This window comes from Rana temporaria, chromosome 12 (assembly GCF_905171775.1).
Source record: "Rana temporaria chromosome 12, aRanTem1.1, whole genome shotgun sequence".
NCBI lineage: Eukaryota > Metazoa > Chordata > Amphibia > Anura > Ranidae > Rana > Rana temporaria.
In genome coordinates this window covers 18,887,219-18,913,467 of record NC_053500.1, presented here as the reverse complement: position 1 = coordinate 18,913,467, position 26,249 = coordinate 18,887,219, and the positions used below count along the sequence as shown (strand labels likewise).

Sequence of the window (26,249 nt, the reverse complement as noted above, 5' to 3'; positions counted from 1 at the left end):
TGTTAGCCAGATTCAGGTAGACGTGCCTAACTTTAGGCAGGCGTAGCGTATCTTATATACGCTACGCCGCCGGAAGTTAGAGAGGCAAGTGCTGTATTCACAAACAACTTGCGTCCTAATTTACGGCGGCGTAGTGTAAATGTGCCGGCGTAAGCGCGCCTAATTCAAATGTGGAAGAGGTGGGCGTGTTTTATGTAAATTAAGCATGACCCCACGTAAATGACATTTTGAACGAATGGCTCATGCGCTGTCCGTGGACGTAACCCAGTGTGCATGCTCCAAATTACGCCGCAAAGACTCATTGGTTTTGACGTGAACGTAAATTACGGCCAGCCCCATTCACGGACGACTTACACAAATGACGTAAAACGTGAAAAATTCGACGCGGTTCCGACGTACATACTACATTGGCTGCGCCATCTTTTTGGTGGTTTATCTTTACGCCTGAAACCGCCTTACGTAAATGGCGTATCTTTACTGCGACGGGCAAGCGTACGTTCGTGAATAGGCGTATCTCGCTGATTTACGTATTCTAGGCGTAAATCAGCGTACACGCCCCTAGCGGCCAGCGTAATTAGACAGCTAAGATACGACGGCGCCGGCAGTCGTATCTTAGCAACATTTAAGCGTATGTCAATTTGAGAATATGCTTAAATATACGACGGCGCAGATTCGGAGTTACGACGGCGTATCTACTGATACGCCGTCGTATCTCTACCTGAATCTGGCTAATTATCAATAAATGTCAGTTTTTATATGATGGAGATCACCGGTTTTCTCTTTTTATCTGGTTTGAATGAGCAGTATGAACAGGTGCTGGTATTCCCGATCAGGGAGTGAAAGTTTCCTCTGAAGATAAAAGCAGATTAAAAAGTGGGGTTCCTGTACTTAAATAAAGGGCTAAAGCACTTGTATACTGGGGTTTGTGCCGCCAGTATTAAGCCTCTGGTGAGTTATTAGATTGTCTAATGGTGGTCAGCACATCACAAGAGTTGGATTACATAAGGAACTAAGGTATTTGGGAGAAAAGCACTCTGTATGAAGTTTACAAGTTTGGCTCGGGACCAGGGGTGGACTGACAACTTATGGGGCCCCCAGGCAATGAAAGATTATGGGGCCCCCGGGCTTACAGATGGCCACCACGCCAGGAGGCAGTGCAGAGGCAGGGCAGCTAAAATCTCAGGATTTTCACATCAAAAGCACGTCGGTTTCGGACATATCAGGGACAGATGTAAAAAAAAAACACAGATTTTTACATACTGTCCCTGGTTTTATTGAGCCTGGCAACCCTGACGGGGCCCCCTAGTGGCATGGGGCCCTCGGGCAGTGCCCGAGAGCCCCAATGGTCAGTCCACCCCTGCTCGGGACACTTTCATTAATAGAGTTTTTTCACACATATGCATGGGACACTTGAAGGTGTGATTTGATGCACTGGACACTTCACTTCCCAGCAATACAGCTGCTGAATTTTGTAGCAGCAGTAAAGAGCTTCCAGTGGCAGCGTGTGAATTTTTTTTTGGGGGGGGGTGGGAGGGAGCAAACAGCGCTCAGATCGGCTGTTGTGTACAGCCGCCCCATTGCCAGTAAGGGAACCCGGCAGTGAAACCTTTTAGCTTCACGCCCGGTTCCCTACTGCGCATGCGCGCTGTGCATTTCAATTGGTCCGGCGGCGGAGAAAGGAGGAGAGGGCCGGACTTCTGATGAGGTCCAACGGAAGTGGGGACAGGGTACCTGTCAAAAACAGGTCCCCCCAACCCCCTGAAAGGTGGCAAATGTGGAACCTGAAGGGGGGGGGGGACGAATAAAAGGAAGTTCCACTTTTGGGTGGAACTCCGCTTTAAAATCAATTCACTAAAAAACACGCACATTCGTTATTTATCACCTGGTGTTTGCTGGCGGTATTTCAGAAAAGTACAAAATAACAATTAGAGGGACTCTTCACTGGCCAGGAAGTGAAAAGTATACAATGTATCAGTTTGAAAAATGTTTTGTGAATAAATGCACTTTAGAATGTTTTGATAGTTTCACAATATTGCTGTGTGCTTTCTGGTGCAGTGTTAGCATGCAAAAAAATAAATAAACAAAAAATGCAAAAAAAAAACACAAAAAATAATGTAAAATGTAGGTGCTAAAAAAATACATTATTTTACAAATGCGTTAAATATTTATGTTTTGTGCTAGGACCTAACACAAAACATAAATATTTAACGCATTTGTAAAATAATGTATTTTTTTTTTTTGCGAATAGTCTACATTTGAGATAAATAATGCATGAGTTATTATAACTCAAAAATCCATGCAGTATTTATCTCTTATGCCGCGTACACACGACTGTTTTTCATGACGAGAAAAATGCCTTTTTTTTAATCGGTCATTAAAAACGATCGTGTGTAGGCTCCAGAGCATTTTTTTCAACGAGAAAAATGGGCATTAAAAATGTAGAACCTGCTCTATTTTTTCTCGTCCTCTTTCACGTCGTCATTTTTCTCATCGTGAAAAACGGTCGTGTGTAGGCTTTAACGAAGGGGGAAAAAATGTGCATGCTCAGAAGCAAGTTATGAGAAGGGAAATTTTCATAATCAGCCCAAAGGGTGGCGCCATTCGAATGGAACTTCCCCTTTATAGTGCGGTCGTACGTGTTGTACGTCACCGCGCTTTGCTCTAACATTTTTTTTCACAATCATGTGTAAGCAAGGCAGGCTTGACAAGAATCACATCGAGAAAAACTTTGTTTTTTGCCATGACATGAAAAACGGTCGCGTGTACGCGGCATTAGAGAATTGGATTCCCCCATTCACATCAAATGTTGATGGGGGAATCAGGTCAGATTTTTTTTTTTCAACCTGCTGGTTGAATGAAAAAGCTGACTCATCTATGGCCAGCGAGTGAAGAAAACTGACTCATCTATGGCCTATCAAATGAAGAAAACTGACTCATCTATGGCCTATCGAATGAACAAAACTGTCTTATCTATGGCCAGGGAATGAACAAAACTGACTCATCTATGGTCAGCAAATGAAGAAAACTGACTCGTCTATGGCCAGCGAATGAAGAAAACTGACTGATCTATGGCCAGCGAATTAAGAAAACTGACTCATCTATGGCCAGTGAATGAAGAAAACTGACTCATCTATGGCCAGTGAATGAAGAAAACTGACTCATCTATGGCCAGCGAATGAAGAAAACTGACTCATCTATGGCCAGCGAATGAAGAAAACTGACTCATCTATGGCCAGCGAATGAAGAAAACTGACTCATCTATGGCCAGCAAATGAAGAAAACTGACTCATCTATGGCCAGCGAATGAAGAAAACTGACTCATCTATGGCCAGCGAATGAAGAAAACTGACTCATCTATGGCCAGCTTTAGACTGGACTTGGGCCTCATTTACCAAAGTGCATCAAACAGGAATTCAGGGTAACAAATCAGACGTTGTCTTCAAATTCCTAACTTCCTAAAAAATCTGATATGGAACCTGACTGGCTAAGAATGGCCAATGCCATTTTCCTTCCCACTGTTTCTTGTCAGATGCTAGAGTCTCTTGACTTTTCTGTGTCTTGGGAAGTCTACTGGGGAGATTTCTATGTTGGGTCTGCACACATGCCCATTATGAGGGGGTCCCACCATCCCGGCTGGATTTCTATTCTTTTTATATTATGGAGAATGTAACAGGTGAAGCTAGAGCGAGTGGGAAAGCTTCAATCTCCCATGTGCACAGGAACACAGCCGGGATTTATGGCAAGAGCTCACTGTTAGAGTAAAGACATATAAGAAAAAAATGGCTGACAAAGATGACCAAATTCCAACCATTGCTAAAACAGCCCATTTGGGTAGACTGACACTTTAAAATGATGGTAACTCTGTCAGTGGGGTACTCAGGGCCATGTGGGGATACTGTGGCCCTGTGATTATACTTACTGAGCGAGGAAATCTGCTGCAGATTGTGAAAGTGACAGGTCTCATATTCTTGCTGCTTCTTCTTGGCCAGTTCTTGGGTCACCGTACACCTGTCACACAGTCCGGCTCTCAACCTGAACAACAAAACAAAAAGAACCATAATTAACTAACTTGCCATGAATAATATGTAAAGTGGAACTAAAGGCAAAAAGTAAAAATGTGACCAGGCAGGCTTTTTATTGCAGAGGAAAATGGTCTCCTCCGAAATATAATACAGTTGCCTACCTGTTCGCAGGCCCCTCTAGAGTTTACACTGAGCTGCGCATGTGCGGGAGAGTGACATCTCCCAAAGCAGCCGAAGACCAGCACCCTGAAGAAACTGGGGTGCAGATGTCAACAATTGCAAGGGACCTTGCAGGCATTGGACTGTTGGAGCATAGATGAGTATTTGTGCCTTTAGTACTGCTTTAAGTTCATGTATAGCCAAAAGTTTTCATTTTTTGTGAGAGTAAGGCCTCGTACACACGACCGTTTTCCTCGGCAAAATCCATCAAGAAAAATGCTGGCAGAGCATTTTTGCCGAGAAAAACGGTCGTGTGTATGTTTGAGGAAATTGAGACTTCCGACGAGAAAAAAGACAGCATGTTCTCTTTTTTTCTCGTCGAGATCCACAACCGTTTTCTCGATGAGAAAAAAAGAGAACATGCTGTCTTTTTTCTCGTCGGGAGTCTCAATTTCCTCGTCGTGTTTCTCGTCGGGCTGGTTTACGACGAGAAACATGTTCGTGTGTATGCTTAGAAACCCGCGCATGCTCAGAATAAAGTATGAGACGGGAGCGCACCTTTGGTAAAACTACCGTTCGTAATAGAGATAGCACATTCGTCACGCTGTAACAGACTGAAAAGCGCGAATCGTCTCTCACCAAACTTTTACTTAACACGCGGTAACATGAGATTAGCAAAAGCAGCCCCAAGGGTGGTGCCAGTGGGATCAAACTTCCCTTTATAGTACCATCGTACGTGTTGTACGTCACCGCGTTTGAGAACGACGAGATTTTGTCTTGAAAGTGTGTATGCAAGGAAAGCTTGACAAGATTCTCGACAAGCCTGACAAGGAACTCGTCGAGGAAAACAACGTTTCTTTTACGACGAGATTCTCGGTCGTGTGTACGAGGCCTAAGGATTAGAATCCCTTTATGTTTTTTCTTGCTGTCTGTGTCCCTGGTAATAAGAGTCACCCCTCTATCTCTCCTGGTGGATATTGTCACCAAAACGTAAAGTGAGGGAAAATCCAAGATTTACTGCTGTCATCTGAACATGAGCTGAGGGAAAATCTATGAATGGCAGGGATGTATCTACAGGGGTGCAGGGGTCATAATTACAACCCAGCCCCATGCTCTGGGGGGCCCATGTGGCCCCCTGTACACCTGGATAGGAGCAGTGGCAGCATTTAGAGTAATGGATCACCTTCCTCCTACACCTGCTGAATGCTAGCTTCTCCTCCTCACCCTCCTGCAGCCATTCAGTAGCTGCAGGAGGGAGGGGAAAGGTTCCTCAATATGCTAGCACCCCTCCTATCCAGCTTCGTAATGCTCCCCCCCAGGCCCCCATTTTCCCCTGGGGATGTGGTCAGGATGGAGAGAGGGGAATGGGACAGTAAATATGTAATTTACCGGCCCCTTTCTTGTCTGAGTAAATAAAGTCCGTGATCCGTACCGCACAGTAAACTTGTGTTTACTATGTTTCAGTTTGTAAATAAACGGGAAGCTCTGTACAGAGCTATTTCTGACCATTCATTGTGTACAGCTGAGGCTCCAGAGATGGAGATTGAGGGCTGTGTCCTCAATCTCATTTCTCTGTCTAGAAGGTGAAACATCAGAGGTCTGTTTAGACCCCTGATATTTCACCAAAGCCCCCCAACAGGGCTCCTATTTTTTTTTTTTTTTAATAATATTGTAAAATAACAAAACACGAAAAAAAACATAAAATGGTAAAAATAAAATAACAAAAATAAAAAACAACTGACACCATTGGTGAATTACCACTGCTGCAAAGGTTGCGTTTGCGATGTAGGCAAGACCTGAATCAGACACAGTTCTCACCTGTTCTCAAGAACTTTAATATTTTCATTGAGGATTTTGTGCTGCTCCCGCAGTATGTGATTCTTAGAGAACAGCTCCTCGAGCCTCTGGGTGTCCCTAAAGGTATAGAGATAAGACAAAAACATATGACATTGGGAACAGCTAAAACATTCTCCACCTATACAAATAAAAGTGTCAACAGATATTATTCTCAATGGTTATTAGTGGTAGGAAATGCTGATTAGACATTAGGCCGCCAACAATTTTTTTAGCTTCCACTGGCATCCATGTGGGTACTCCAATATCACTACTATACATACAAAAGAGAAAAGAGAGGAGCACCAGCCTTGTGCATTATCTTTACACACTGTTTATTAAGAAGAAATAAATAGATGATATAGTCATAAACCAAAAAAAGGAGCATGCTTATCACAAATGACCAAACACAGGAACGCCAGAACTTGGGAAGTTGCCAAACGAGTCTACAGATGTTAACGCGTTTCCAGGGGTCCTCCCTTCATCAGAGCTTTAATGAGCATGTTCCTTTTTTTGGTTTGTAAATATAATCACCTATTTCCCCTTTCTTAATAAACCAGGGGCCAGATTCAGATAGGAGATACGACGGCGTATCTCCTGATACGCCGTCGTATCTCTGAGTGCCGGCCGTCGTATCTATGCGCCTGATTCAGAGAATCAGTTACGCACAGATACACCGTCGTATCTTAGGCTGCATAATCACTCTGGCCGCTAGGTGGCGCTTCCGTATAGTTACGCGAGGAATATGCTAAATAGGTATTTACGCCGATTCAGAAACGTACGTCCCGCCGGCGCATTTTTTGTACTTCGTTTGCGTTAGGCTCTTTCCGGCGTATAGTTATCCCTGCTATATGAGGCGTAGCTAATGTTAAGTATGGACGTCGTTCCCGCGCCGAGTTTTGAAAATTTTACGTCGTTTGCGTAAGTCGTTCGCGAATAGGGCTTTGCGGCGTAATTTCGAGCATGCGCACTGGGATTTTTTCACGAACGGCGCATGTTCACAAAAAACGTCAAATACGCGGGGTCAAGTGAAATTTAAATAAAACACGCCCCCAACATCCCCATTTGAATTAGGCGGGCTTACGCCGCCACACATACGTTACGCCGCCTTAACTAAGGGCGTAAGTTCTTTCTGCATACGGAACTTGCGCCCAAAGTTACGACGGCTTAACGTATCTGAGATACGTTACGCCAGCAGAAAGATCCGCTGATCTTTCTGAATCCAGCCCCATGTGTAAAGATAATGCACTAGGCTGTTCTTTTGTATGCTCTGTCCTAATCATCAAAGCTATCCATACCTACCTACTTTATTCATGTGGTATCCTTTAGGCCCCATACACGCTATTAGATTTTCTGCAGATTTTTGTCTTTAGATTTACCAAGACCATGTAGTGCAAGGGTCTGCCTGATTGCATACGGGTTGACCTCATATTATATGGTATTGGTAAATCTGAAAACAAAAATCTGCAGAAAATCTAATAGTGTGTAATAGTGAAGCTCAGCACACCTTATGGCACCAGCTGGCTCTATGACCCTATACACACTATTAGATTTTCTGCAGATTTTTGTCTTCAGATTTTTCCAAAACCATATAATATGAGATCAAACCTTGAGGCCACTTTTACACGTGCGGATCCCGGGAGGATCCGTTTTTGGACATCCGCTTGCTCAGCAGGGATTGCTCCGTTGATCCCCGCTGAGCCGGCGGATGACTAGTCCATCTCTGCACACTGTGCAGAAATGGACCGGTCAGATCTCCGCTTTCCTCTATGGGGGGATCGGATGAAAATGGACCATCTGTCCGTTTTCATCAGATCCGCAGACGGATGGAAAAATAGGGTTTTCTTCTGTCATCAGTTTACAAGGCATAGCAGAGACTGATGTCATTGGATGTCAACAGATATTCATCCGCTGACATCCGCTATCCCATAGGGATACATGTATGTCTGTTTTTCATCCGAAAATGGATGGATGCCCGTGTGAAAGGGGCCTTAGAGTTTTAATTTGTATGCAATCAGGTAGGTCCCTCTGTTCTGCCATTAATATAGCCCAGGACCAGCACTTCTCTATGAACAACTGGGATTTATAGCATGCTTAGTGCTGTCATTCACCAATGACTCTGACATTGAATGTTTTAAATGATGTAATTAGAGTGTAAAAAGAACCATTTTGTGAAAGTAAAAGCAGGTAAACAGGCTGTAAGTACATGCAGCATGGAGCAGTATTGTTGTTTATTACCACAATGACCATTTGTCACCTTGTTTTGCACTCACCTGCATTTCTCCACTGTCATCTCTGAAAGCTTTGCCTGCATTCCTGCAAAGAAAAAACATAGAAAGTCCATTAACTCGTCCTTCACCTCCAAGTGCTGGGCTCCTGGTGCTAAAGACTGCTGTGCAAGATTTGCAGCTTATGTGAAAATGTACAAACCAAAGGCTTTAAAAACATAATGCATGCTACTTAGTGCTGGTACTGAATAGGTAGGATGTATTATACAGCTCTAGGATGTATTATACTAGAGAAGGTTTTGCAAGTTAGGATTATCTTGCTAGTACTCATAAAAGACAGACTTTTATTGCTTTATTCAGCTATTGAAGTCACATTGAGAGATGATTGCATGTCTATTCACACTTCGTTAATTTTCAGACACATAAAGAAACCATGGGAAATCTGTCAGCTGAGTTAGACCTTTCCTAACTGATCACTTGAATTCCCCTTACATAAGACTAAGCCATGAATATATGCACAGTCTATAAACATGCATGCTTAATCAATAGGTGTGTAGCAACCTCTAGTGTGTGCTAGGTGTAGGGCAGGGTTGTTATTCTGGGTTTGTTAGTGGAGGTAAAATTAGTTATCTCAGGGCTAGGCCTGAGCTGTGAATCTGGCTCAGGGTTCAGTGATATGACTAACCCTGACAGCTCCTCTGGTGCCTCCCCCTGGTCTAGAAGGTTGTAGAAACTTCCTGAGCTAGTGGGTTTAGGTTAGGAGGAGCTGTATGGAATATTTATGAGGGCCTCAGCCAATCCACAGTAAAGGGCTGGCAGGGGGCAAGGCTTACCTCATAAATAGGCATCAGCTATGGCAGCAGGGCAGTCGGGTGGACGATGACGATATAGTGCTGTGGAGGCTGTTGTGGCCCTCTGGGGTACCCCCTAGTCTGGGGGGGGGGGGTGACCTTAGGCCAGAGCTCCGGTGCTGGAAGGATCCTGCCACAACACATGGAGGAAGTCTTTCCTGGAGGCACAGTAGTAAGTGGAAGGACAGTGTGAGTAGAGCAGCACTACTGCGGATTTACAAGGGGGGAGACTGCCACATGTAGTCAGTTCTCCCTGAAGACCACAGTGTGCCAAGTCTTCATCCCTTCCCTGGGAGATCTTCTGCAGAGTCAGTCTGGAGGACTGTGGACAGGGCTGGACTGGGACAGAAATTTGGCCCTGGACTTCATCCAGACTGGCCCATTTTGACAGGTCTCTCCCATGGCGGCCGGACAACTCCCGCACCCCACCGGCCACCCAAGCGCCCTCTCCCCCTTCACTAGCCACTAGCCGTTCTACTTTATTAGAGTAGAACGGCTGGAACTGGTACTCTTATAGGCAGTACCAGTGGGGAAGCTAGACATTATTTCACCCGGGGCAAAGAATCAGTTCGGTGCCCCCCCTTATGGGACAAGATTAGGCAGAAGGGAGAAACTCCCAGGCCATAGCTGTTGAGTCAGCTGTCTGTCCCCTCCCCCATGTTCCTCTGTCGTCCCCCATGCTCCTCTGTCGTTCCCCCTGCTCCTCTGGTCCTCCCCCTTCTTCTCTGTTCCCCCCCAGGTGAGCTCTGCGGGGAGGGAGAGGAGGTGAGCGCTGTGGGAAGGGAGAGACAGAGGACCGGAGAGAGGGCGGCGGTCTGCTGTCACTAAAGTCGGCCCACTGAGCCATCGGCCCACCGGGAAACTCCCTGTAGTCCCAATGGCCAGTCCATCCCTGACTGTGGAGGAAAGTTAGCCTGGAGGGCTAGAGAAAGGGGCAGCTGCAGCCAGGTGGGTTGGCAGTGCCTGAAGAGGTGGTACTGGGACCAGTAGCCACGGGAGGGGGGAAAGTATATGCTGATCACTGTGTTCTGCTACACAACAATGGGCTTCAAGTTCCTGCCTGCAAAGGGCCATTGCTAAATCTGTCTGTGCCTGTCAGATCCATTTACGGTGATCCAGCTGCAGTCTCCAAGCAAGTGTGTACAGGAGGAGGGTCAAGGAGACTGTATATAGACTGTTTATAGGAAGATGTCCCTGAAGTTGTTGCTAAAGTTTTGCTGAAGTCAACTGGGCATCCCATAACCTCCCATCCCCATCCAAGTTATTAACCCTCAATAAACCACGAAAACAAAGTCACAGACTGTTCTCTGTCTCTGGAGTGCTCGTGAAAATTTGGTGTGCCTGGCTGTGCAGGGTGAGGAATCCCAGTTTATCTGCGGCTCCTTAGGGGGTGTGCTACACGTGCATCCATGCCTGTGCATCCAACATTCTAGAGCAGGGGTCTCCAAACATTCTAAACAAAGGGCCGGTTTATTGTCCTTCAGACTCTTGGAGGGCCGTACTTTGGCCAGCGGGAGTGGAAGATTTCCTGCCATCAGTGGGAGTAAACATCTGGTATTAGGGGGAGGAATAGTGCCCCATAGCAGGTATCATAGGGAGGAATAGTGCCCCATTAGTGACGCCAGTGGGAAAAATGGTGCTCCACTGTCAGTGTCAGATGGCAGAATAGGGTCTCGTATCAGTGGGAGGGAAAGTGCCCCAAGGGCCGGATAAAGGCAAGCAAAGGGCCGCATCTGGCCCTGGGGCCGCAGTTTGGAGACCACTGTTCTAAAGGATGATCTGATGTTAGAAGTTATCAGAATGGGTTAATGACACTAGCTTTAAAGCTAGGGCTTTCCTTTAAGCAAGTCACATGTTCTGGTTCAGCCGGTACATATCCAAATGCCTCTAGTGCAGGAGAACAGGTAAAGGTGGAGGCTTATTTCATATACTTTTACATGTTTATCAAAGGAGTGGTTAATAATTATTCTAACAGCACAATTGCTGCAAGCAAGAAAGAGATTGCAGCTTTTAAACAGGGTTTGTGGTTAAAATAACTGAAAGTGATGTCACACTTATAAGTGGGAGCCTTGGAGACAGTTAAAAGGTTTTCTATCATTGTTTTAAAAGACTCGTAAACTTTAAACATTAAATGCCCTGTAAAAAAAAAGACACATAAAGGCAAATTTTCCTGTAATTTTTTTAGAATGGCAAAAACACTAAAATCTTCCAAGATTTTCAGCCATCACTTGACGGTGCGCATTCTTTGTTTTATCCTTTCACGTATTCCTCTGCGGTTCAACCACTGACCACAAGTTTAAAAGTTTTTTCTGGATTTTATTACCCATTACCTTCAATTGCAATATATTTTGGGAAGGCTCTGCTATTCATTTGGACAGCATACCCCGAGGAAGCCCCATTTTAGGGCAAAACATGTTGGGAACCACACCATTGTGCTGTACCTTTTAAGGACTGTACTGTAATGCCTTGTACACGTGATCGGTTTTCCCCCGGCGGTAAAAATCCGCCGGGGGGAAAACCAAGAACCTGCTCGGTAGCTTTTTCCCCCTTCACACAGCCGGGTTTCCTGGCAGGAAAACTACCATGAGAGCTTTGGTCGGTAAACCCGGCCGTGTGTATGCTCCACAGCAGGTTTTCCCCATAGGTAAACTACCGGCTTAAAAACCGCCAGGAATCCCGGTGGGGAAAAAAGAGAACATGCTCTCATTTTTCCCGCCGGGATTCCCAGCAGTTTTCCTGTCGGGAAAACTGCGATGGAGCATACACACGGAAGGGTTTTCCCGGCCAAAAGCTGTCATGGTGCGTACGAGGCATATGAGCTCTTTTCTAATGCAACTGCATTGTTTTTATGAATTAATAAAATGTACACTTTTTAATAAATTCTTCCTATTGATTTATTATGCACCAAAAAAATCCCACAAATCTCCAATATACAAATTAACTAAGGGATGTGGTGCTACACTGTTGGTATATTGTCCAGAAGCTGAGGTTTTTCCTTTACTCTCAGATCCATTAAAGCACAAGCAAAGAAAACGGTGAAAATCCTTTGGCGTCAGTCTGAGAATCTAAACACTCTTCAAATCAAATACCACCACAAATTTCTATACCAATAGGAAATCCAGCACCAATTTTCCTGCTTTCCCAAATACACTTAAATTAAAGAGAGTAGAGGAGAGAAGCACAGGACAGGGGAAAGGCAAGAGGAACATTGACCAGAGATAACAGGTAAATGTATAAGCAGGAGGTTGACCATTTTATTGGTGAAACCAGTACAAATGTACCCGGACCACATAAAACATGTTTTTTTTTGCCTTGACAATTGTGATTTTTTTTTTTTTCCTGGACGGGCAAAGCGGGCCTGCATCCAAATGTTTGGATCCTAACAGTTTATTCGGCTGTTTCCCAATCTGAAGCTCATTGTGGTTGTATTGAATGGAAACAGCTTGCAATATCGCAGTGTGTTTAACTCTGTGCCAAATGCATTGTTAAACGTCTGCTCAGGCTCATTGAGTATAAAATATTCAGTACGGTAACAATTCAGGCCCACGTGACAAACCCGTCTTGCAAGTTTCTGTCTTTTTACACAACTCAAACAGGTATTTGCACTTCAACTTAAACTGTGTTTGTGTTATAAGAAGAGGTGACATTGAGGGAGGTCCAAAATGCCTGTTAAATTCCATATACCATCAGCCGGTAATAGACCCACAACCTTATTTTATAGGGGTAATTTAACCACTTAAGCCCCGGATCATATTGCTGCCCAAAGACCCAAGGTGTTTTTACAGTTTGGGACTGCGTCGCTTTAACAGACAATTGCGTGGTCGTGCGACGTGGCTCCCAAACAAAATTGGCGTCCTTTTTTTCCCACAAATAGAGCTTTCTTTTGGTGGTATTTGATCACCACGGCGGTTTTTATTTTTTGCGCTATAAACAAAAATAGAGCGACAATTTTGAAAAAAATGCAATATTTTTTACTTTTTGCTATAATAAATATCCCCCAAAAACATATATAAAAAAAAATATTTTCCTCAGTTTAGGCCGATACGTATTCTTGTACCTATTTTTGGTAAAAAAAATCGCAATAAGCGTTTATCGATTGGTTTGCGCAAAATTTATAGCGTTTACAAAATAGGGGATAGTTTTATTGCATTTTTATTTTATTTTTTTTTTTTACTACTAATGGCGGCGATCAGCGATTTTTTTCGTGACTGCGACATTATGGCGGACACTTCGGACAATTTTTACACATTTTTGGGATTTTTGTCATTTTCACAGCAAAAAATGCATTTAAATTGCATTCTTTATTGTGAAAATGACAGTTGCAGTTTGGGAGTTAACCACAGGTGGCGCTGTAGGATTTGGTGTACACTGTGTGTGTGTTTACAACAGTAGGGGGGTGTGGCTGTAGTAATGACGTCATTGATCGTGTCTTCCCTATAAAGGGGATGACGCGATCGATGCGCCGACACAGTGAAGCACGGGGAAGCCGTGTTTACACACGGCTCTCCCCGTTCTTCAGCTCCGGGGAGCGATCGCGACGGAGCGGCTATAAACAAATAGCCGCGCCGTCGTCCCAGATCGCTCCCCGAGGGGACCCGACCGCCGCAAGTCGCGGGGGGGGGGGGTCCCGATCGGACCCCCGACCCACGTCTAGGCAGGGACGTACAGGTACGCCAATGTGCCTGTCTGTGCCATTCTGCCGACGTATATGTACAGGCGGCGGTCGGGAAGGGGTTAAAAGGTCACTAGTTGCCTTTTGTAAAATAGTTTTTAAAAAAGGAACCTGGCCTAAAAGATTTCTATGATAACAACAGTGTCTTCCTTGTGCTGCCTTATGTCAGCTTTTGGATTCCTGTGTTGCTGTTGAGCCCCCTTGGGTCCAAGGCAAGGTCGTACATGGGGTCTCAACTGCAGTCCTAGTGAAGATTAAAGGGGTTGTAAAGGTACAATTTATTTTTCCTAAATAGCTTCCCTTACCTTAGTGCAGTCCTCCTTCACTTACCTCATCCTTCCATTTTGCTTTTAAATGTCCTTATTTCTTCTGAGAAATCCTCATTTCCCACTCTTCTGTCTGTAACTCCACACAGTAATGTGAGGCTTTCTCCCTGGTGTGGAGTGTCATAATCGCCCCCTACAGGAGAGTCAGGACGCCCACTAACACACAGCTCCTTTCTCTATCTGCAACGTAGAGAGCGTCCTGACTATCCTGTAGTCCAAGGGAGGGGGCGAGCATGACACTCCACACCAGGGAGAAAGCCTTGCATTACTGTGTGGAGTTACAGACAGAAGAACAGGAAGTGAGGATTTCTCAGAAGAAATAAGGACATTTAAAAGCAAAATGGAAGGATGAGGTAAGTGAAGGAGGACTGCACTAAGGTAAAGGAAGCTATTTAGGAAAAAAAAAATTGTACCTTTACAACCCCTTTAAGCCCCTGAAACCACCTTCTGTCATTCATATGTCAAAGACCACAAACTTACTAGTTAGTAAAGGTTTTGCTATGTGACAGCTGAATGACAGGGGGTGGAATTACAGACATGTCACTCTAGTTATTCTATAGCTGGTGACAACCCGTGGTGTGGTTTTGTTGCTACCCAAACCAGTTAGGCTTCATTACATCCATTCCGTTTTTTTTTCTGACCAATGACGGGGTGACTTCCATTAATCACTTGACCTCCGATAGATTCCCCCCCCCCTTTCATAAACAAGCCAATTTTTTGAGATACGGCACTGCGTTAATTTAACTGACAAATGCGCGGTCATGTGACGCTGTACCCAAATAAAATGTATGTAATTTTTTCCAGTAATAGAGCTTTCTTTAGATAGTATTTGATCACCTTTTTTATTTATTTCACTATAAACAAAAACAGAACAACAACAAATAAAAGAAAACAATGGGCCAGATTTAGAAAGATCCACGTATCTTTCTGCTGACGTAACGTATCTTATTTACGCTACGCCGCCGCAAGTTTTTCAGGCAAGTGCTTTATTCACAAAGCACTTGCCTGTGAAGTTGCGGCGGCGTAGCCTAAATCGCCCGGCGGAATTCAAATTCGGCGGGTAGGGGGCGTGTATAATTTAAATGATGCGCGTCCCCGCGCCGCCTGACGAGTCGCCCCAGTGTGAACCGGCTCTACTGTTACATTGTTTACAAATCCACCCTTACAGTTTTCAGTTTACATCGTTTTATATAATAAAAGATGTGTAAACAATAAACAAAGTTCTTTAGGAAAATGCCCAATGACCGAGGCCAACAATAATTGTGGCACATGAAACTTTCCCTACCATGATTTGGCCAGTAGTTTTTTTCTTGCCTTGATATGACACAGAATCATAAACAGCGACTGACTGAGGAGGAGGACAAGTCTGTTCAAGAGCCGTTGTCTTGCGGCCTGTCTGAACGAGACACGAAACAATGCGGCCTTACCACCAGTTCTACTAGTTTAACCAACACAGCCCACAACTCACTTGCTCTTTCCCAGGGCATTTTTCTCACGATTCTTTTCAAAGCGTGCCTCGTCCTGTACCTCAGTACAGTACACCACAAAGAATAAAGGACCAACAATCCCAAACTGACACTCGATTTTCCACAAATACTCTACATTTGTAAAGCTTCCCATTTTTTTGTTTTACAGATAATAAGATATCTAACAATTTTTTTAAATATCTGTTATGCAGCCTATTATTCTATGTTAGGCCCCTTACCCACGACGGGGCGCCTCATTGGAGTGCGCCTGCCCAGCGGGGAATCTGTCTGTTAATCCCTGCTGAGCAGGCGGATGGCTGGTCCATGTCCACTCTGCTTTTGCAGAACAGACACAGACACAACCTCTATGGGTGGCAGTGGTGTATTAAGGTTTCGTGCTGCCCTAGGCCTGACTAAACTCGTGCACCCCCTAATTTAAATATGACCCACCCCTTCCTGTCAAGGCCACGCCCCTTTCTGTTTAAGACCCGTCCTGAAATTTTTGAGTGGGGATACTAGTTCTTAGGGCCTGGGGGGGGGTGGATTCCCTTAATTTGCATAGATTTCCTCTCACTGCCTGTTTGGCTATGGGGCAGGAAATGAAGGGAAATCTCTGCAATGGGACGGAGATGGTAAAAAATAAACTGACAGGGGCTATAACCCTCCCTTACTCTATCAAAAATGAAAAAAAAAGTGTTGCCTATGGTTCTAATTTAAGCACAAATTTCTGATAATTTGATGGAGAGGAGTAAGAAGATATAACCATGCCAATGGTACAGCAGAAAACATATAGCACAGTAAGGAAGGTTTGTGGTCCAGGATGATAGGACAGTCAAAATTAGAAGCAGCTTGCGTTACACTAACAGTGTAGTGCAATCCGGCAAGGACTCTTTCCGTGCTGCCCCCCTGCAATGTGCTGCCCTAGGCCCGGGCCTTGTTGGCCTAGGCCAGGATACAGCGTTGATGGGTGGTCAGATGTAAACAGACCGCCTGTGCATTTACGCCCGATGGAATCAATTCACCAGTTCGGATGTCGACGGGTGTCAACAGACACGTGTCCGTTGATGCCCGCCGCTCCATAGAGACTGTAGTGTGAATGAACCCTAATGCCACGTACACAGGACCATTTTTTATGAGGAGAAAAATGCAATTTTTTAAATTGGTCGTTAAAAACTATCGTGTGTGGGCTACAGAGCATTTTTCTCGTTGAGAAAAATGGCCATTAAAAATTTAGAAAATTTCTCGTCGTTTTTCTCGTCGTGAAAAACGGTCGTGTGTACGCTTTAACGACGGGGAAAAGAACGTGCATGCTCAGAAGCAAGTCATGAGACGGGAAATTAGCATAATCAGCCCAAAGGGTGGCGCCATTCAAGTGGAACTTCCCCTTTATAGTGCCGTCGTGCGTGTTGTACGTCACTGCGCTTTGCTCGAGCATTTTTTATCACAATTGTGTGTATGCAAGGCAGGCTTGAGAGGAATCACATTGAGAAAAACTTTGTTTTTTTTTCCATGACATGAAAAACGGTCGTGTGTATGCGGCATAACGCTGGAAACTTGCTGACAGAAGGAGTGTGCTTCTTCTAGGTTCAGCCAAGGAGGTTAGATAGCCAATTGTGCTGCTAGGTACCTGTGAGGGTGTGCCACCTGGATCACAAGACTGGATGAACTCAAAAATCCTTCAGCAGGTTGCACAATTCACATATATGTATTTGGGGATTCACAAAGCAGTATGGGAACGGTCAGTATGGATTCCCAGAGCACCGTTATAAAACTAGCCAGCAATAGCAATTCCAGAATTTCACTACAACAGGAAGTGGATGATTAAATCAGCAAGAAGTAACACCTTACCTAGCACCTCCTTGTCATGGATGTCCTTCAGTTTGTGGAGAGCTTCGCTAAAGTTCTCATTTGCCATGTTCCTGTCAGCAGTAGCCAATTTCTGTAGCAATCATTTACTTGTTGTCCCTGAAAAAAAAAAAAAAATTCTCAGAGTGTTTTTTTCTTTTTCAATTATTTGTATTTCGTTTTATTATCAATAAAAGATCTAAAACAGTGACTACATATAGAAAATGATAACATGGTGACAAGTAGTGGTGGTAAGGAAAAAAATCAGTATACAAAACATTAGTGCCTGTGACTAATAGAGCATACTCGGCACACCAAGGAGAGTCCAGGATGTAGAAGACAGAGGTAGCATGATGGTACATTCCACACGCTAGCTCCTACAATGGAGGATGAAAAGCATAACTAGTACATTTGAATAATCTAGATTAGGGGTCTGCAAACTTTCTGGACAAAGGACCTGTTTACCGTCCTTTAAGTTTTAGGGGGACCAGACTGTGGCCAGTGGGTTTAGACAATGCGCTGGTGTCATTGAGAGTAAACAGTACCCCATAATGGGTTTTAGTTGAAGGAATACTGCCCTATTGTTGGTATCAGTGGGAGGGATGGTGCCCTATCATTGTTTTTCTGTGGGAGGAATGATGCCCCATCATTGATGGCTGTGGGAGGAATGATGCCCCATCATTGATGGCTGTGGGAGGAATGGTGGCCCATCATTGGTGTATGTAGGAGAAATTGTGCACCATAATTAGTGTCTATGGGAGCAATGGGGCCCATCATTGGTGTCTGTAGGAGGAATGGTGCCCCATCATTGGTGTCTGTGGGAGGATTGGTGCCCATAATTGGGGTCTATGAGAGGAATGGTGCACCATCATTGTTGTATGTGGGAGGAATGTTGCCCTATCATTGGTGTCTTTGGGAGGAATGTTGCCCCATCATTGTATGTGGGAGGAATGTTGCCTTAACATTGGTGTCAGTGGATGGCATGGTGACCAAAGGGCCAGATAAAGGCAATCAAAGTGCCACAGTTTGGAGACCACTGACCACTGATGATCACAGAATAGCTTGTAGCAGACTTCAAGTAAATGGACCCTAAACCACAGAGATTATTATGGAAACATGGTTGGCCTTTATGTACACTAGCCCACATTTACCACGGCCATCGGAAAGCGCTGCAAAACCGCGTAACAATTTTGCTGCATTTTTCACTTTGCCGCAGTCGGCAATCAAAACGTTCTTATCCTGAAGCTCACCTGAATCCAGCAGCTCCGAAACTCTGCTAAATGTCTATGAGTACATTGACACATAGGCGGCGTACACACGGTCGAACATGTCCGCTGAAACTGGTCCGCGAACCAGTTTCCGCGGACATGTCCGACCGTGTGTACGGCCTAGCGGACAGGTTTCCAGCGGACAAAAGTTTCTTAGCATGCTAAGAAACTTGTCCGCTGGAAACATGTCCGATAGTTAGTACACCTAATCGGACATGTCCGCTGGTTATGACGTGTAACCAGCGTCCCGAAATCCCGCGCATGCGTCGAATTGATTCGACGCATGCGTGGAAGCATTGCACTTCGGTTTCTTCTACGTCACCGTGTTCTCTGTCCGCTGGGATTTTGGTCTGATGGTGTGTACACACATCAGACCAAAAGCTCCCAGGAGACATGTCCGATGAAAACGGTCCGCGGACCGTTTTCATCGGACATGTCTCCTCGTGTGTACGGGGCCTTAGGCTTTTATGGGGTTGAGTTAAGGAGCGTTGGCAAAAAAATGCCAAAGTTCCTAAACTCAAGTTTAGGGGTTGCCAGTGTAGACCAATGTACATGAATTCTTAATCAGAGATGGTGAATGAATGAATGAATGACTTGTATAGCGCTACACATGTGAACTGAATCGCCTCTGGGCGCTTTTCCAGCCAGTGTCTGCTTGGCTGGTGCGGTCATTTTACCCCGTAGGACCTCGACACGCTAGGGACACACAGTCATACACACATATATACATATATATACTGGGCAATTTTGGACAAGATCCAATTTACCTATCAGCATGTCTTTGGAGTGTGGGAGGAAACCGGAGTTCCCGGAGGAAACCCACGCAGACACAGGGAGAACATGCAAACTCCAGGCAGATGGTGTCGTGGTCGGGATTCGAACCAGCGACCCTTTTGCTGCTAGGCGAATGTGCTACTCACTACACCACTGTGAGAGGAAACCCAACCCACCCTCCCCACACCTTATCAAACTTACGGGGTACACTGCTATTCAAGTTGCCTTATAAAAGTGAAGGGCCCTGTTGACCAACACCTTCCAAGCTGCTAATGTTGAAACTGCAGCTTTTTTCAGGATATATCATTTGTGTAAATTGTGCAGCTGTAAAAGGGCCCTGAGGGACCCATTTATGCTAGATGTGGGTCAGATGGGCGCATGTAGACCTGGACTTGGTTCAATCAAGCTAGAAATTGATACAAAGTAAATCGTTTTAGTTTTTTTTTTACTTGGCCAGTGGTTTGATGGGGGGCCCAAAACTGGCCTTTGTGAGCCCTTTAAAGACAGGTAGCTACAGTTATACAGCTTTGTCTGAGTGGGGTCATCACACGACTAATTTGTTTATCTTCTTCAATCATTTTTAACATTTTATACCCAGAAGGAAGATCTCTGTTGCATTGTGGTTGTGTGCAGCTGACAACGGAATGCAGCATACTAAGATAAATGACATGAACGGCAGCTTGAAAATCATATAATGATTTATACTACTGGATTGCGCCTATTTAGCCCATGTGCAAGTGTAGGCCCAGCCATCTATAAAAGTGGGAGATCCTCGGGGTGAATGGGCAGGGACGGCAGCAGTACAAGCTGGGATCTTAGGTTGTAGGGTGTGTTTAGCTGACAGTTTTGGAACTGTATGTAAAGCGTGTCCCTTGACTAATTATACAGAAAACTCGTTATTTCAGTTCATGTTGACTGTCTGGTTGAACTTGTGAGCACCGACGTTTAACTCCACTCATTATAACAAACATGCTTAAAAAGTCAGTCTGTATTTAATCATAATGTCTGTCAGTGGCAGCCCGTCCAAAAGGGGCGCAGGGTCACCGCCCTTCATATACATGCGTCCGCCCCCCTAATCTACATGCGGGCCCTGGACGCATACATTCCAATGGGGTGTTTTTTCTTTTTTTAAGCACGTGATTTGAGCCAGAGGCTCTAATAGGCTTAAAAAAAGGGTGGGCTTGGGGGTGCCGAGCACTGCACCCCGAGCACACCTACTTGTGTGACAATAGCTATTGTCACACTAATTCTCCTCCCGGCCAATCAGGAAGCGGGTCACCCGATTTACCGGAAGGAGAGGTGATCCAACTGGCCGCCTAGGAGAAGGAGGGAGGAGACTCACGGCGTGATGCAGGGGAGGAGGAGATGCAGGGGAAGCCACCACCACCCAGATGGGGTAAGTGCAGGGCCCATGGACCAACCGACTGGGGGAGGGTGGCGGGTTGGTGACCTAGCGACTGACCGGTGGGGGGAAGTGTCTGTGGGTTCATTGTTTGCTACTCTCCAAAAAATATACCACCAGCTGCCACTGATATCTGTTACTGAGACATTTTTAGTGCTTTTATCCTTGAATCAATGAATCCACTGTGTGGCGTTAAACTGCCCATAGGAATGCGTCCACGGTCTTCCAACATGGTGGACTTGGCCAAAACGACTGTCTCTGTGGTCAGCCACATGCCTATCTGCTTTTGGGGGTAACATCTACCAGCAATTAATTTGCGGGCTTGAAATAACAATCGAGTAATAGGGACATATGTATTTTCTGGTAAAGTAGCCTCGTCCAACATGTTCAATAAACATATCCCTGGATCTTCTGCTAAAGTAACCTGAAAAAACGATGTTATAGTAGTCAGAACCTCTTGCCAGTATCTATGAAGTTTTGGACATCTTCACATCATGTGGATCAAAGTGGTAGGACCACTGTTACATTTAGGACAACAGGAATTCTCTCTATGATGCTGGGCAAATGTGTTTCTCCAGTGATATCTCCTCCTTGAAAGGTCTCTGGCATTTGCATGGACACAATAAACACCAAAACAAAGGTCCACGCTTCACAATCGGCAGACTTACTCCATGTTTTCACACCTGGAATGAGCATTCCATTCCTAAAGCCCCTCTGTCAAAACTGTGCCCAACTTTGCAGACATAGCTAAGTGTGGCGACTAATGTTGCCCCGAGATATCTGGGCAGTGAAGGGACACACCTAACCAAGCATGCATGAGAGTAGGGAGTGCTTGGTTTTGGTCACAGACATTATTTAACAGGAATTTATTTTTTCATGCATTTCTGCGGTTTTCTCGCTTGGTAAACCACACAGAGTCTGATCACACCAGTTGCAGAACTGAGGTAGTGTATGAACACCCCACAGTTGGCTACATAGACACATTTTCAAGTTGCGTACAAAAACTATACTTAAATAAGTGCCATGCCAGTGCCCGTACGCATACAGTATATGTCTGACTTGGCTCTGGCTTCATGCCTATTCTGGGTCAGAGTACGTTATAAAGCAAGGGTGAAGATGACAGCCCTGGGGTGCTTTTGACACCTTCTAGTGAGGTCTTTGACTTAAAGCATAAGCTGCATTGACTTGGGAGCTCTGAACACTAGTTACATAGTTACATAGTTAGTCAGGTTGAAAAAAGACACAAGTCCATCCAGTTCAACCACAAAAAAATAATCAAACGAAATAAAAAACACAGTACAATCCCGTACACCCAACTCCATACCCACAGTTGATCCAGAGGAAGGCGAAAAACCTCAGCAGAGCATGAGATCCAATTTGCTACAGCAGGGGAAAAAATTCCTTCCTGATCCCCCGAGAGGCAATCAGATATTCCTTGGATCAACTTTACCTACAAATGTTAGTACTCAGTTATATTATGTACATTTATGAAAGTATCCAGGCCTTTCTTAAAGCAATCTACTGAGCTGGCCAGAACCACCTCTGGAGGGAGTCTGTTCCACATTTTCACAGCTCTTATGCCGCGTACACACGATCAGTCCATCCGATGAGAACGGACCGATGGACCATTTTCATCGGTTAACCGATGAAGCTGACTGATGTCCGTCGCGCCTACACACCATCGGTTAAAAAACCGATCGTGTCAGAACGCGGTGACGTAAAACACACAACGTGCTGAAAAAACGAAGTTCAATGCTTCCAAGCATGCGTCGACTTGATTCTGAGCATGCGTGTATTTTTAACCGATGGTCGTGCCTACTAACGATCGGTTTTGTGCTATCGGTTAGGAATCCATTGGTTAAATTTAAAACAAGTTGGCTTTTTTTTAACCGATGGTTAAATAACCGATAACCAAATTTACTTTCCTGCTTCTGTGATTGGCTGACTGATTTTCCCAGATGTTTGCACTAAGATACACTAAGATACAAGTAAGATTTTAGGCATCCTCTGCAACAGAGATTCAATACCTAAAGGGAGTAAACTTCTAATGCAATGCAGATCAGATGAACGACTCATTTATGGGCAGCCTAAAGCCCCGTACACACGATCGAGCTTTTGTCCGGCCAAACTCACATCGGAATTCCATCGGCGGTAACTGCAAGGTGTATTTTCACCCTAATGCATAGGATGTATTAAGGTGAAAAAACAGGAAGCCTGGTACACACTATGAGTCATTTTTAACTGTCAGCTCCGGCCAGAGCAGATGTACTGGCGATCCAACTTATCTCCCCCCGGCTGAGCTCTTGTGTTTTGACAGGGGGATAAACGCCGTCCCATCCCCCCGTCCCCCCACCAGAACACTCTGATCAACGCTCTCATTGTCGGAGTGGGCGAAGGCCGAATGTCAGACTATTTTAAATTGAACTGGCTGATGTCGCCCGACATTCGGCCTGTGTGTACAGAGCTTAAGGCAAAGGGTAGATAAACTGACTTCCAGTCAGTGCCCCACCATGGTTTTCTGCTGATGAAGAGCTGCTGTGTTCCAGGCTGGTTGGACAATGGTTGGAGGATCTCCCCATCACCACTTCTTTTCAGGTCTCCGGCATGAGAACAGATGCTGCATTGCGGTCATTCTCAGGTCCCCTTCAACTTTACTTTGCTGCAACATTCATCTGGAGGTATCTTTATTAATAACTATATGCTTATACCAGGTTATTTATATGTGCACAATTCCACCAGGACTTTTGTTATACCATTTGCTGATAATACTTATTTTTACATTGGATGTATACTACGGTAGTAGTTCTTCTGCTCCCAATGAATTTGATTAGTTTACTGGTTAATTTCCCAGGAAGAAAATCTCCTTCGTTCACAGAAGCCCTGTTCTGGGCGGAGGCACTGCCAGCTTTATTATCAAACTCACTTTTCCACTTAGCGTAGATTCTGGTTCTCTTATTTACCCACAGGTTTATCACAATATCCCATTCGGGGAGGGCCATTTGTCATAAACCCTTCCTTCAAAAGAGGTCTACACATGTCTGTTAAATACCTAGGGCCAGATTCACGCCGGGAAAAGCAGACTAGCGACGGCGTAAGAGAATGCGACGACCGCGCGTACCTTCGTGGATCGCCGTAAACAGCTAATTAGCATACCGGATGCGGAAAACGACGCAAACTAAGATCTGAAGGCGTACAAAGCCGTACGCCTGTCGGATCTTACCCAAATGCCGTCGTATCTTGGTTTGAGAATTCAAACTAAAGATACGACGCGGGAAATTTGGAAGTACGCCGGAGTATCAGCAGATACTCCGGCGTACTTCTTCTGTGAATCTGGCCCCTAAATTTTAGTGTTTCTTTAATATATGTCTAAAGCCTTACACTTTTTTTTTTGTTTTGTATAGAATATGTAAGTGTTTAGATCCCTGTCAGGTTGTCCTTTCTTTTCCTGTTCTGGTAAAATCAAATTTTTGATGTTCCATTACGTTCAGTCCTGCTAACAATGGCCAGACAAGGACAAAACATAGAGGTTGGCTTTAGATACACTTTAAATAAACAGAAAAAAAAGATTCAGAAATTCCTTATAAAACTACCAATCAAGACACACCGACAAACAATGTCAGAACGATCGTAGAACCTTTTAATTGCCAGCTGACATTCTGGGAGAGCCAGGAACGCCGTCATGCTATTAAGAGCATCAGGAATGGGCTCAGGTTTTGCACAGCATAAATGTTCTTCAGATCATTAGTGCATAGCCAATAGAAGGCATCCTTCACGCAGATCAATTTTGTAATTCTGCCAACATAACCACCCGGAAAATAAACAGATTCCCTGCAGCAGAGAACATAGCTGAATCAATGCTGTTGTATATACAAGCGGTGCAGTCCTGAGACAGTAAATTCGTCCAGTATTAGGGTGTGACCCGTCTGCTGGGTTTCATTAGCAGGAAACCTGATGACTTCTCAAAAACCTTGCTGTGGAAAAACACCCCACACGACACAATGGTGAGCAGCCTGTAGGCCATAATCTTTGGAATATGATGCCACAGTTTACTTCCATCATGTATCCATAATTATACGACATTAAAAAGGTGTTGTGAAGGTACAATTTTTTTTCCTTAAATAGCTTCTTTACCTTAGTGCAGTCCTCCTTCACTTACCTCATCCTTCCATTTTGCTTTTAAATGTCCTTATTTCTTCTGAGAAATCCTCACTTCCTGTTCTTCTGTCTGTAACTCCACACAGTAATGCAAGGCTCTCCCTGGTGTGGAGTGTCGTGCTCGCCCCCTCCCTTGGACTACAGGAGAGTCAGAATGCTCTCTACGTTGCAGATAGAGAAAGGAGCTGTGTGTTAGTGGGCGTCCTGACTCTCCTGTAGTCCAAGGGAGGGGGCGAGCACGACACTCCACACCAGGGAGAAAGCCTCACATTACTGTGTGGAGTTACAGACAGAAGAACAGGAAGTGAGGATTTCTCAGAAGAAATAAGGACATTTAAAAGCAAAATGGAAGGATGAGGTAAGTGAAGGAGGACTGCACTAAGGTAAAGGAAGCTATTTAGGAAAAACAAATTGTACCTTTACAACCCCTTTAAAGCGCAATTCCTGACACTTCAGTACACTTTAAAATGCACATATCTGTACTGTTTTAGCTACTAAAATATTTGCCATTATTCTGTGCATGCGGTCTGGTAATACACACATCCCTGCCACGTAGGGTTGCCACCTCATTCCTTTAAACCCGAACACATAATAATTACACAGGTTCTGAGGTTAATTTAAAGCAGGTAAGGCACCAAGTGACTTTAATCACCACTTTAATCAGCCACAGAACCCGTGTAATTAAACGCATTTGGGTTTAAAGGGATGAGGTGGCAACTCTACTGCCACACTATGTAGCCAGGAAGATAAGACCACGCTCAGAGCCTGCAGCTTCCTTTGTCTCACTCCTGTCCCAAGCCTGCTCAGTGCCATGTGACCCTGCCTAAGCACCTCCCTCTCCAGCAATGAATGCCTGAAACATGTTAGTGTGACCTGTCAGAGCCCCACTGATTTCTATGGGGAGAATGAACAACAATGGACAGCATGTCATCAGATGCAATCCGCCAGACTGATGGCGAACGTATCCCCATACATGTGTTTTGAAGCGTATCTTGATTGGTTTACGCGAAAGTTATAGCGTCTAGAAACTATGGTATATTTGAATTTTTTTATTTTTTATTAGTAAAATAAAAACTTATAGCGAGACTGCGATATTGCGGTGGACAGTCGGACACTAACTGACACTAACTGACACTTTGTGGGAACCAGTGACGCCAATACAGTGATCAGTGCTAAAAATATGCACTGTCACTGTACTAATGACACTGTTCCTAGCCAGCGTTTTGTGTACTGTTGGAGGTGCTTTTA

At 44.7% G+C, this 26,249-nt stretch overlaps 1 protein-coding gene across 2 annotated transcripts in view; it reads right to left on the bottom strand.

Annotated features, from left to right (window-relative positions):
* The window catches only part of RBBP8NL (RBBP8 N-terminal like), a 63,070-nt gene that overhangs the window by 25,025 nt on the left and 11,796 nt on the right, over window positions 1-26,249 (bottom strand). For both annotated transcript variants that reach the window (XM_040331808.1, XM_040331809.1), the window contains exons 2-5: window positions 17,406-17,522; window positions 8,288-8,330; window positions 6,000-6,095; window positions 3,920-4,032 (exon numbers count right to left, since the gene is read on the bottom strand). In XM_040331808.1, the coding sequence (XP_040187742.1) occupies window positions 3,920-4,032; window positions 6,000-6,095; window positions 8,288-8,330; window positions 17,406-17,472 (319 nt within the window). In that variant the 5' untranslated portion in view covers window positions 17,473-17,522. The remainder of the gene's footprint in view (window positions 1-3,919; window positions 4,033-5,999; window positions 6,096-8,287; window positions 8,331-17,405; window positions 17,523-26,249) is intronic.